This window comes from Ananas comosus, linkage group 6 (assembly GCF_001540865.1).
Source record: "Ananas comosus cultivar F153 linkage group 6, ASM154086v1, whole genome shotgun sequence".
Taxonomy (NCBI): domain Eukaryota; kingdom Viridiplantae; phylum Streptophyta; class Magnoliopsida; order Poales; family Bromeliaceae; genus Ananas; species Ananas comosus.
The window spans coordinates 26,398-39,217 of NC_033626.1; the positions used below are offsets into that span (position 1 = coordinate 26,398).

Here is a 12,820-nt window from a genome sequence, read left to right on the forward strand (position 1 = left end):
AGGCCCTCGACTGGATCTGCTCCCCGGGCACGTCTCCGTACTTGCCGGCGAGGGGGGTGGGTTCGCTGGGTTCCGATGCCGCCGTTTTTGCGCCCTGCTGGCGCTGGGCTCTCTCGGCTTTCCTCGTCTCTTTCTTCGACTGCTTCTTGCCGACAGTCTCGTCGGCGACGGCGACGGCGACGGCAACGGCGACGGTGGGAGAGGGATGCTCCAGTTCGGAGGCCATGTCGGCGGAGCAGTCGAAACTACAGAAGAAGACTCGATGCTGGAGACTCCCACAATTTTATTTTCTGACTCCCAACAGCTGAACTCAGAACTCTACGGTCAAACTTCTTAATAAATTTAATTTATATTTAAAGTTTTATATCTTCTTTTGCAGTCGAAAACGTACGTGGTGAGGCGGGCCAACGTGGCCTACGGATTTCGATCAAGAAGATAGGCTTTTATTACGTAGATAAAATATCCCGGATTAGTGGGATGAATGGGAGCGAGAAAAGGTTGGCCCAATAAAAGCCCGGATTAGTGGGCCTACTTTAAGGCCGTGTCTGGTTCCATGGTCCGACCTACCCACTGACTTTGATCAATCCCACCGTAACGCAGAAAATCTCACCCGTTCAAATCTCCACTGGTGACATTTTGGCAAACCCTGCGCGGGCAACGGTGGCGGCGCAACTCCATCCGTATTCCATTCATCATCCGTAGAGGGGGAAAAAAAAAAAAAAAAAAAAANACAGGCCACGGGAGGCCACAGCTATCTCTCTTTCTACTCTCTCTCTCTCTCTCTCTCTCTCTCTCTCTCTCTCTGCTTCGACCACCGCAGCTGCTGCAGAGAGAGCGGGTTCGGTGCGTCCAAAATCCATTTTCAGATCCCGTCCTCTTCCCCTCGAGTCGCCATGTCTCAGGTACTCTAAAATCTTCTTTCTTCGTATCTCTCCTCTTTTCCGATCGATAAATAGGTCTTTTCGCTTCATGCTTTGTTTACCATCTAATTAGGCTATTGATCAATCTGGTACCTGCCAAAGTAGTTTGTAGATCGCACAGGTCTCTACACGAAGGCTAGGGTTTTAGTTTCTCCAATCAAATATTCCAGTTTCTTTATCACATTGTAGATCTGTTCTGCGTTTGCTTTAAGGTTTTGTATTTTTCTGCAAATCTGTACTTAGTATGTTGTAGATCTGACGTAGATTGTAATTATTGAATAATTATGTTGATATTGTTGCTAATCTTGATTACCCAGAGATGAAAATCTATGTTAATCGCCTTTTTTTCCCCTCTAAATTTTGGCATATCAATGTTACAATGACGATGATGTTTGTGCTTTTTTCATCAGGTGGATAACCGGAACTCTTCTGCTGGAAAGCGTGCACGAACCGACGGTAATGACAGATTACTTCTTTTGCTGCAAGTTACTACTACCTGGCTGCTGAAACATGTACAATGGAGCAAAGTGGAAATTAATCGATGCTTTTGTTTGAAAATCTATAGGTGGTCGAAGGGAAGATGATTGGACATGCCCTAGCTGCGGCAACGTCAACTTCTCATTCAGGACGACATGCAATATGCGGAACTGCACACAGTCAAGGCCTGCAGATCATAATACGGTGAGTTGGGCATCAAGCTAACCTAGCAATGGCGTGCGAGGCTTGAGAGTTCTTGAAGGCACTATTTTGTTGGCAGAGGCCAGGAAAATAAGTCAAGCTGGCTATCTTGAGTTTAAATAACTCAAGTTATGCACTTTATTCTGCCCAATGCAATGAAAATTCCGAGTACATTGATTTTGGTTAAATCGGGTTGTCACAGAAAGAGTCGGGAACTACATTTCTGACTGTTCCTTGGAATGGTGCGAATCCTCATGTTAACCCTTGTTGTTTCAGTAACTGTGATAATCATCTCTCAGTGTTGCAATTACCACTGCAATTGTTTAAGATATTGTGTAATACAATTGTAAACGTAAAATCAATTTTATCCGAAGTTATCGTGGGGTAGAGATGGCTTAGAGATAGAAATTGTTTCTTTATAGAATTTGTCCTTCTATTTCTAGTTCATCATAAGAATTTAATATGTAGTACCTTTACATGGTAGCCGTAGCTCCAATGTGGACATCCAAAGATTGTAGTTCAATTTGTCTTAATTTCACATGACGGATAATAGGTGAACAACTTTTTCTTCAGAAGCCAGCTCCAAAACATTTTCAGACTCCTCCACCTTACACATCATCAGCAGCCTACATAGGATCTGGGACTCCATCCTCAATGTACCTTGGTGCTTCTCCTTACAGTTCAACTCTCTATAATGGGCCAGCAATGCCCCGATACGACTTACCTTTTTCTGGAGGTTCTGCTTATCCATATAGCTATGGAAGCCGCTTTCAAGTTGGTAGTCCGGGCCCTTATGGTCCAATTCATTTGTCCGGACCTCCTCCTTATTCTGGTGGATCTATGATGGGAGCAGGTATATTTCTTTTTTTTTTTGGTGCAATGCACCGGAACTGGTCTATCTTCTTATCACCTACATATTCATGTATTAAGCCAATAGTTTGATGAGTCATAGTATGGCAGTGATTTGAGCTAGTTGCTTATTTTTAAGTGAAACCTCAAATTCGGCTTTGTGTAAGATTTAATAAAGAATATTTTAACCCTATCCTGGGAGTTAAATAGCCTGTGATAAAGTCTTTATGAATCAATGCTAGTTTAAGTGCCAAAAATCTTATGTTACCAATTTTACGTACTAATAAGTACAAGCCAAATGACAAAACACAATAAGTGACTTTCTTTTCAAATTGTTTAGAGTATCAGCTGACTGTTTTTTCTTTATGACTTAGGTGGTATGTATGGTGTGCCTCCTCTAGTAGACCGATATGGGTTAGGCTTGCATATGGGTCATGGTGCAATGGTGAGTTGTGTTCACATAAACTTTGTTCAGTTAATTTATCATGCTGAAAATGTCAGTTATTGCGGCAAAGTTAATTTCAGTGTATAGGAAAGGATTACTTTGAATTGTTCTAAATCCTTCATTAGCTTTGCATGCTCTTGGACATTCTGTTGATTTCCCATTTTGAATGATTGTTCTCAAATGTTGCATTTATCCAATATTGCAAAGTTCTTATTTGATAACGCTTCCGCATGCCATTGGAGATTCTGTTGATTTTCTATTTTGCATCGCCGCTTTCTAATGTTTCATTTTATTCAGTATTTGCAAAATTCATAATCACTAGTGCCAGTGATTCTTTATTTAATCTCTAGGGAGTAAGGCCTGGGCCATATCCTGATGACGGTGTCCAAAAGAAGGCCTCAGGTATGTATCTGAAGGTTGAACTTCTGCAGGAAATTCAGTGATGCCATTTTTTTCTTTTTCTGTCTAAGCTTTTTTCCTTTTTATTTGAATCACTACAGGAGTGGGACGAGATAATGATTGGGTGTGTCCTAATTGTGGCAACAACAACTTCTCTTTTCGAAACATTTGCAACATGAGGAAGTGCAACACCCCAAGGCCAGGAAGCCAGGTTTGGCCAAAATCTTGATGCTTTTTCTTGCTCTTCAGCACATTAGTTGCATAAGATAGAAACCCTCTGACGTGCTATAATTATGAAGAGATGTAAATGGATACAACATTATGTTACTTTTAATAGTGCTCTTGGTAGTTAAAGCTTGCACCAATTACACTGTATTACCTCAACAAAGCAAGAAAGGCATTGCACTCCCTTTGAGTGCTAATATTTTTGTAAAGGTGTGGCACTCCCTTTGACTCTTGATTGACACCCCCCTTGGCTTTAAATTATTTTGATTTAAGTCTTTTCCATCTATCAATTTGAAAATCTTGTTAAACCAAGTTGTGATTCCGCTAATATTAAGTGTTCTGAATGCTATTCAGCTAATGGAATTGCGAATTTACTCAACTGTTATCGTTTGATACCTGATGGAGCCATTAACAAATCTATGATTTGATTTAGGAAATTTATTAAATTAAAGCAATTAAAAGTGAGGGGTTGTTTCTCGTTAAAAAATATAGTTCGAGGGCCTGAACGGCCTGTATCTGAGGGAGTCTGTATACATTGTCACCAAGTGTATATTTTGTATCACTAAATTGTATCCTGGTTCATAAGGTCCTCTAAATGCCAGAATTATTCATCTGGTGTCTGCAGGAAACTGCATCTCTGGATTGACATGAGTCACATGACCATTTGTGCTCTTCTGTTGTTTTTCCATTTATGCAAGCATTGTAATGCAAACGTTCTTAAAGCTAGAGTGTTCCTCTAACATATTTCTGGGTTAAAGTAATGAATGATTTCTGTTAAAAATTTTCACAATCAATTGTATGGGTACTTGGATTTTGTTTTTTAAGTTGGAAAGTTCAGAGCTGAACCTCATTCTTCAATCCCTATAATGTTGATTGCGGAAGTTGATGGTTTCTGTTGGCGAAATGATAATTATAAGGAACAACGAAGATGCTAATTTGCTCACCTATCTTGATTAGTTCTTAGACTGCTTTATGATTTGATTCGAAATTTACTCACGGAGTATTATCATCCTATCTATTTTTTTGCAGGGCTCAAAATCTGAGGTTTCAAAAGGTTCCAGTAAGTCTAGCACTTGAATTGTACTTTTTGGGCGTATGCTTTAGAAATTACAGTTATTTGGGACAATGGGATCCAATGTACTTAAATAAGATTCATAAAAAGAACTTTTTATCGGAGCTTTTGGAAAATACTTTAGTTTTGTTCCTATAAAGTAGAAAAAGTTGGATCTTTAATTTACAGAGTTTTTTTCTTCGTAATTCTCTCTCTTTTTTTTGCGTTTTCATTGTACCTCTTTGTTGGTCTTAACAAATCTGCTTATTACTTATTACTATTATTTTTACTTTTAAGAACAAAAAATGCCGGAAGGTAGCTGGAAATGCGAGAAGTGTAACAACATTAATTATCCTTTTCGGACCAAGTGTAACCGACAAAATTGTGGTGCTGAAAAGCCTCCTCAGGCAGACAATCCTGATGGTCAGGCATCTGAGGAGGATGATCAGGTGTGTTCTATACATCTATTTCCTTGCGCTTTCATATTCTTCATTTGTTCTAAGTTGAGCATTAAGCCTGTAAAATGGTACAATATCTTCAAAGCTTATTATTATTGTTCTTGTTATAATACATTTGTGAAGATTTTGTTGTTGTTCTCTGCTATTGTTCTCTTCTGGATGCATTTATTGATCGATATGCTTAATGTTACAGTGAGTCCTAGAGGGTCCAGAAGGTTCAGAGTCGTCGTCAGCATTGCAAAGTATGATTGTCTGAAAAGTCAGTCAGTCATGTGTAGTTAGTCGCGGCGGTCATTCTGGGTTCCCTTCTTGACATCTGAGTCGGTCATTGTACTAGTGCTAAAAAGTGTCTTCCCTTTAAGATCTTCCTCTTCAAGTTTGGCGCGCCAGATACTGGTGGTTTTGCAGGTCAAATTACTCGATTCCTACTCCATGGGGAAAACTCTGGTTCTTCTTTAGCAATATTGTCTCTTTTAGTGTTCTGTTTCTTAGATCGTCTATTATCTGCTATATATTGGTTATGCTTATGATGGATTTTGTGGTATACCTTATGGATATTTGTAGTTGTCAATTTTTTTCGGTTGGTTACTTCAGTTTCTTTGCTCCTTCTCACATTGGTCTATGTATTTGAAATATATGTGTACTTCTACTTCTTTTCTTTTTATTGAGCTATCATCTGTTAAAATCTTTGGATGCCAGAAAATTCTCTGTTGTAGCGTGAACAGTGCCATTAACAGGTCAGGATGCAGTTGGAGGGGGTTAAATTTCAGTGATGGCCTGTAATTGCTAGCGGTGCTCTGCCCGTGAATCTGCTTTGTGCATTTCTTTTCCTTTTATTTATTGAGCATATTGGCCGTGATAGACTGGTCATCCCAACGACATATATAATGCCTATCTATTTGCATGAAAGCATATGAGAAGGGTAGTAAGAGAGTTATTTCAATGGGTACCAATCACTAAGATATGATAAAACTGAGATGAGAAATTGATATTGGATTGTTTTCATTAGTTGGTAACTTGGTGAATAACTAGAAGAAGAAAGATTGTATTTCAAACTAAGTGTTGCGACCATGAAGGATAAGCTCTATGCACTATAAAGTGTGAAAACTGATTAGAATAGTTAGATATGGCTATTGAACCTAAAAAAGAGTAGCATTGAGTTGGATCTAATTTGTTTTAGCTTGAAGGCAAGGATTAAAGTGTCGTGGCACGGGGTCGTGCTGGAAACTTGCCGGTATGGTACGACACGGTGCGTGCCGAGCTGTGCCGATGCGTGCCGGTCAAAAAAATATGTGTGCCGACACATAATGGCATGAAATATTTATTTTCTTTAGCAACAAAATATGCCAATTATTTATTATATATTTCTATCAAATCTTTTGAACTTTGTTGAGAAAATTACCTACTAATTTTAAGAATAGAGGGTTTTAAGTTGTGCCATCGGCACGGAGGCTGTATTGTATTGATATCCTGTTGGCACGATACGGCACAGTGGATACGGCCCGTGCCGATGGGCACTTTAATCCTTGCTTGAAGGTGCTTTAAAAGGAGAAGCAAAACAAAAGGCATCTTTTGCTGAAATAGTGAGGGAAAACTTGGTAGACAAGGATTCCTATAGTTTAGTTGACCAATGATAAATGACGTTGGAGACAATCGTGATTGTTGTTGTTATCAATCTTCAAAATGAAGCAATTGAAATGTGTTGAAGGATAATTAATGTGGGATGGATATAGATGGTATGATGACTGCAGAGAACTTCGGATAGGCTGGTAGCATGAACTTTCTAACTCGCTCCCATATTCTTGTCACTGATATATTTGGCTTTGCGTGGAGACTATGTAGGCCATGCTAATTACAAATCACACATACTCTTGCAGAGAACTTCGGATAGGTTGGTAGCATGAACTTTCTAACTCCCTCCCATTCTTGTCACTGATATATTTGACTTTGCATGGAGAGTTTGTAGGCCATGCTAATTAGAAATCGCACATACTCTTGCCCTATATCGTGTTCTGAGTTTCCGTTTTACGAAGAGCAAATTCTCAGCAGTGTGGCAATTTATTTGAGGCTTATACAGAGGCACTTCAAAGGCTTCTACTCTCAACAGACAAAGTACTAAGTGATATGATTGGTTTATTAGTCAGTGAAATTAGGAATTGAGAGGCCAAACTTATATTGGTATAGTAATTTGGTGGAAAGTAGGAGGAAGGCATAGACTACAATTTGGTAAGATGGATCACTAGCTAATGAGAAATTGCTTTGCTATAGTGTGTAGGATAGGATAGTTATTGTTATATAACCAACGAAAAGCTACTATCTTATAGTGTAAGGGTGATATAATTACATGAAGGGGTATTGTTTAGGGTATATTTGTTTTGACTTCTTATTGATGACGCTTTCCATCCTTTCATCTATATGCAATAGCAGATTTTGTAAGAAAATGAAATGATAAATCTTGTAACAAGAATGCTATAAGTTCCATAGAATTTTCTCCAGAATGTAGTTGATGAGTCAGCTTTGCATATGCGGCGATTTTTTTTTTTTTTTGTGTGGTTTAGTTTTTTAGAGTTGATATCTAGCTTGAGCGACATGTTGGAAATTGGACAAGCTAAACTGTTAGTTAACTGCTTCAGGTACAATGCTGACTCATCAACTGCATTTTGGGGTGTCTTCTAAGGTGCACAAAGCATTAGAAATCTAGTGAATCCATCGTAAGTTGTATTGACGGATAATCAAATAATTTACTCTAGTTCTACTTATTACTTTTAAGTAGTGAAAAATGGTAGAAGGTTAGCAGAACGAATGATCAAGAACTAGATAAGATATAGGCATATGACAAGTATTGCTGTATATCTACCTGATAGTAGTTATTGTTCGAACATACGGAATGAAGTGATCTTCCTGATAAAAGTGTATATATAGATAAATTTGGAAAGTAATTCATAGAGTTGAAGGTTCTCATATGGATTAATTGCTTGAAATAAGTGGTTGAGAATAGGAGAAAACACTAAGAGTGCTCTAAAATCAAATTATCATAATAAACAATTCATAAAGATTACATTAAACAAAAAAGTGATGAAAAGACAAAAAGAACTAAATAGCATGTGTGAAAGAACAAAACAGCACTTGTAGATAAAGCCAAAAGGATGTACTTCATATTGTACAAAAATGATGAAATTACCTTATCTATCAAAAAAAAAAACCACTCATTTGAAATTAACAAGTAATGCAGAAATACATAAGAAAGCTTGATGGCCCAAAAATATAAAAAACTTTAATCCATAAAACTTCCAAATCTATCATGATAGCCCATACCCATTGATCTTGGACCTCATGGAGGCATTCCTTTTGTGCCCTTCGCACTTTGGTCAAGTGTGTGCTTGGAAGAGAGCTTTCTTGCCTGAGTTGGTGCAAGGTGTGTGGTTGTGTGCACAATGTCTAGATGCTAGTCGCACATTGTAAAACACTAGGTTGAGGTGCCATAGGGTTTAATTATCATAGGTCAAACTGTAGTAACTCATTCTTGCTCTCCTGCATTCTTGCCTCGTATGCTGTCAAAGCGCACCTCTTTATTCTACTACCATCGCTCATGCTATTTTTGTTTGCTTCAGCATTTTTCCCTACTTAAACTGCCATTTTTTACTTGGTCCACAACTGTTTAATCGGCTCCAACAGTGCCTACTGCTTTCAGGGTCTTCTTTCTATGAGTGATTTAATATAAAAATGGTAACAAACCAATCCCATATGTCATATTAGGTTTACTTAAAAGGTGGTCTAAAAAATATATTGATTGGTTTTTTATGCTTGGTGGCAATGATTAATTGGATTGTTATTAATCCTATGGGGAATCATGGTAAAGAGAAGACTTTTTGGCAATGATGTTTTGAATGAGAGAGTCTTTCCAATACTACTTATTTCATGTAAAATTGGTAGCAATCCAATCAAACATTGCCACCTAGTTTTGAAACTCATTTAATAATATTTTTTTACCATATTTTTTGCTTGAAATTATCAGAATGTTCCTCGTCCTACTATGTCACAATGTAATTGGTTTGTTACTAATCCCATATGGAATCACACATAGAAGAAGGACTTTCTGTTGGGTGGCGGGGTCTAAGGCAAAGACCCATATGTCAGTTTTATCAACCAAGAGGTGGAAGGAAGAAACAGATTCATTTTGTTTCTACTACTTTATGTGCTCCTTGTTTTGTGGTGAATCTTGATTGTCTTGTTTGTTTAACTAAAGACTTAGGAAACTTGATTGTAGGTTTGGCAGAGTTAGTAGGCTGTGCCTGCCTTTGTACAGTGAGTTGAAATTCATAAATTTCGTATATAGCAAATTTTGGGAGCTTGCAATGGGAGAGTCTAATATTGAGTTATATCTGTAGTGTATATACACCTGCATCCTAGCATATGTTGCTTTTAGGCTGGTAGCTAAATATCTTACTTTGGTATCCTAGAATTTGTTGCTTTTAGGCTTGTAGCCAAATATCTTGTATACCCTTTTTTTTTTCAATTACTAGCATCATATGCTGCTGTTTACACTAGGAGATCATGAGTTCGCAATTGCTGTACTATTATACTCTTCTGCTTTAGCATTCATCTATCACAATTAAGCTGCTTTCATATGTCAAATAAGTGGGCAAGTGCTTTCAGATCCATAATGGGCCAGTTCAAGTCTATTCTTTTCTGAGATTTGGATACTTTTAAGTTAGCTTTTTTGTGCTGACCTTATGCTATGTTGATGCTTAGCATTGCGAACTGCTTTTAGTTTTAGTTTTTCTTCTATTTCTTGTTTTAAGGATGCTTTTAAGTTCTTATTTGCATAAAATTTTCTCATAGATTATTCCTTTTATATGAACCAACATGTGTCCTTTTCATTTAACCCATGCTCTTCATGGGGCAAAATATTGATAGTAATTCTTGTTGAATGTTGTTAGCTGGATCAGTGACTGTACATTATTGTCTCCACTATATATTGTTGTATGGTCTTCTATTTTGTGTCTGTGATCTTTTTTTTGCTGATCTTGATTTTTATGTGTACATGGGCTGGTTATCTTGTTAATTCTGTATATCATGGCTGTCTGTAAAAGGTAGGATTTGGTTTCTGGTTTTAGGATTCACTCATTTTTATATTAGATTAGAAATTATTCTTGGCAATTGCAATGTAGACGCTGGATAGTGAAAATGAGAAAAGTTGGAAGTTTGTTCTTACTGTCCTCATTGGTCTCTTTGTGAGTGAAAGGTGGATTTTGGAGGCTGAATTGATGTTGATGTAGTCATTTGATGGAAAATAATAGGAGTCTTTGGTGTACCTTTAGAAAGATGAATCATCAATCAATGAAAAACTGGTTTGCAATGCAGTGTTGGGTAGATGATATAACCTGAAGGGTTTTTGTGAAGTGAGATGTCAATAAAGAGCTTCGATAGTGGTGCTTATCTATGCTTCACCCTATCATGGACTGGTTTATTCATAATATGTTTTGTAGGCATTGTGTAGACATTTTTGAAATATGATATGGTAAGTTTAGTAAGAAGAATGCTTTATGTACCTTATAATATACTTCAGAGTACAGTTGATGGGTCAGTTTTGCACATGTGGCAGCTTATTAGTGGTTTAGCTTTTCAGAGTTTGATATCCAGCTCTAATATCATGTTAGAAATTCTGAAAAGTTAAACCATTAACTAACTGTCATATGTACAATGCTGACTTATCAATTGTATTTTGAGGTACTACTGAGGCAAATGTAGCATTAATCGTCTTCCAAATACATCACTAGTTTTATTGGTGAATAATCAATAATTTATTTTTTATAACTAGTAGCTTTTAGTACTAGCTCTAAGTTTAGCGTGAGCAAGAACTATGTAAGATACAAATATATGATGCTTGATTGCAATATTGAGAATTGATAGTCATTTATTGTTTGAATAGGCAGAATAAAATGATCTGCATGAGAGAAGTGTTTTATAATATAGATATATCTGGAAAGGAACTGTTAAAGAAGAATACTTCAAAAGGGGTTAAATGAGAGCTGCTGAATATGAGACCAAGATGATTTCCAGCTGTGGGAGGAATTACAAATGTATTCACCAGATTAGGTGTTATGAATGGGGATAAGTAAATAGTAGCAAACTAAGGAGGTATTTGTTGCATGTTGTTGTCGCTATTGCACTGTTCATTGGAGATTAGACTCCACTATTTGGTTGGTTGAATTGGTTGAGGTGCAAGTTGCTCTTCCTACCTCTCATCTTGTCGTCGACTTCTTTCTTCTGCTGCCGTCATCCATCTTATCGCCTTTAGTTCCATAATTGCCTCCATTTTTGCCTGTTGGTTTTGGCATCCGGTTCACAACAATTTGATTTACGCTAGTAGCGTTTGTTGTCATTAAAAAAAAATGTGCCGGTAATTTAACATAAGATTGATAACAAGTCAATCACATTATGACATACCAAATTGTGGAGGTCAAATCAACCACACTATGGTAATTTTAAGTAGAAAAGATGGTAGAGAAAAAATGTTGTTTGAATTTTATGTTGTGTGATAATATTTGATTGGATTAGTATAAAACCTATGTGGAATCGCTAGTACAGAGAAGACTTTGAAAAAGAACTTTGAAAAAGAACGGTTAGAATGGCAGAAAGTACTTTCTGAATTGCTTATTTTCATGTAAGGTTTGTAACAATCCGATTAAATATTCACCCATCAACAATGTTTTATTTATCATCTTTTATATTTGAAATAATCGTAATATTTTTTGTGTGACCATCCTATTTCTTATATGTCATAATGGGATTGGTTTGTTACTAATCTTGCATGGAATCATTAGTACAAAGAAGACTCATAGTGGAGGGGTTGAAGATGGAGATGTTACCGTGTGATATTTTATTGACCAGTAGGTAGAGGGTGGATACTTGAATTCTTCAAGCTCCTAATTGTATTGAGGCTGATGATTGTTTTGTGCTGCATCTGCATCGTGTTGCCTGTTTAATTGGCAGTTTGTAAAGTTGGTAGTAGATTAGGCAGTTTGTGAACTTGGTAGTAGATTTGGCAGAATGTGTCTTATTTTCTTTTCTTTCAAAGTTATTGTGAAATTATCAAATTTTTAGCACTGTAAATTTTGGGATCCTACATTGACTCAAGTTGTATCGAACTCGTTGAGGATAAACCTTTTTCTGTTAAGGGATCACATGCAATTTGGAATTGTAGAATAGTCAAACTGGGGACATCAAATCAGAGGCTTTTGAGTTATTTCAAGTAATCTTACATGGCCAGCTAGCATTTAAAACTATCTGATTTGTTTTTATTTGTCATCCTACCTGCTTTAAAAACGTACTCATACGATCTCATCATCTGTAAGGTTGATATGTTTATTGAATTCTACATGGCATCTCGGTACGTGGATTGCTTGTTTTCACTAAAGGTACAGCTGTACGGAATATTTGAGAAAATGAATAATACATATTGCAAGTTGGCATGTTATGCATGAATTAGGAGTGTTTTTTTCAAAAAGAAGAAAAGATTGTTACACTCATTTTCCTGTAGTTGTGTTAGCATTAATATCTGTTCCTTTAATTTTATGAGTAATGCTTCTATGCCTTTTTTTTTTTTTTTTTTTTGGCTGACCTATTGGTTTTGATTGGGCTTTTAAGGAGAGTATAATTTGGCTCAACTATAAATAAAAAAGGAACCTTTTTGTTCTCTTCTGCTGTAGGAGAATTGAAAACCTGGAGCTGGGAAGTAGTTGGAAGGTGAAATGCGTTAGCTTTTTTGAATTTTTCGCTTCTGTTTTCTCTG

At 36.9% G+C, this 12,820-nt stretch overlaps 1 protein-coding gene across 4 annotated transcripts; it reads left to right on the forward strand.

Annotated features, from left to right (window-relative positions):
- Positions 737-12,242, forward strand: LOC109711495 (ranBP2-type zinc finger protein At1g67325-like). Of its 4 annotated transcripts, none has more exons than XM_020234569.1 (10): positions 737-902; positions 1,331-1,376; positions 1,486-1,601; positions 2,172-2,451; positions 2,822-2,892; positions 3,243-3,294; positions 3,393-3,502; positions 4,546-4,576; positions 4,865-5,016; positions 11,853-12,242. In XM_020234569.1, the coding sequence occupies exons 1-10, from the start codon at positions 894-896 to the stop codon at positions 11,868-11,870; spliced, it is 885 nt and encodes a 294-aa protein (XP_020090158.1). In that variant the 5' UTR covers positions 737-893; the 3' UTR covers positions 11,871-12,242. The 4 variants fall into 4 exon arrangements, with proteins under 4 accessions (XP_020090158.1, XP_020090160.1, XP_020090157.1 ...); XM_020234571.1 differs by lacking the exon at positions 11,853-12,242 and adding an exon at positions 10,958-11,846; XM_020234568.1 differs by lacking the exon at positions 11,853-12,242 and adding an exon at positions 5,763-6,080.

Excerpts from the sequence above, each read along its gene's own strand:
- LOC109711495 (XM_020234568.1), top strand. Across the intron at positions 2,893-3,242 it reads ATATGGGTCATGGTGCAATG|GGAGTAAGGCCTGGGCCATA; the intron begins GTGAGTTGTGTT and ends TTTAATCTCTAG. Across the intron at positions 3,503-4,545 it reads CCCCAAGGCCAGGAAGCCAG|GGCTCAAAATCTGAGGTTTC; the intron begins GTTTGGCCAAAA and ends ATTTTTTTGCAG.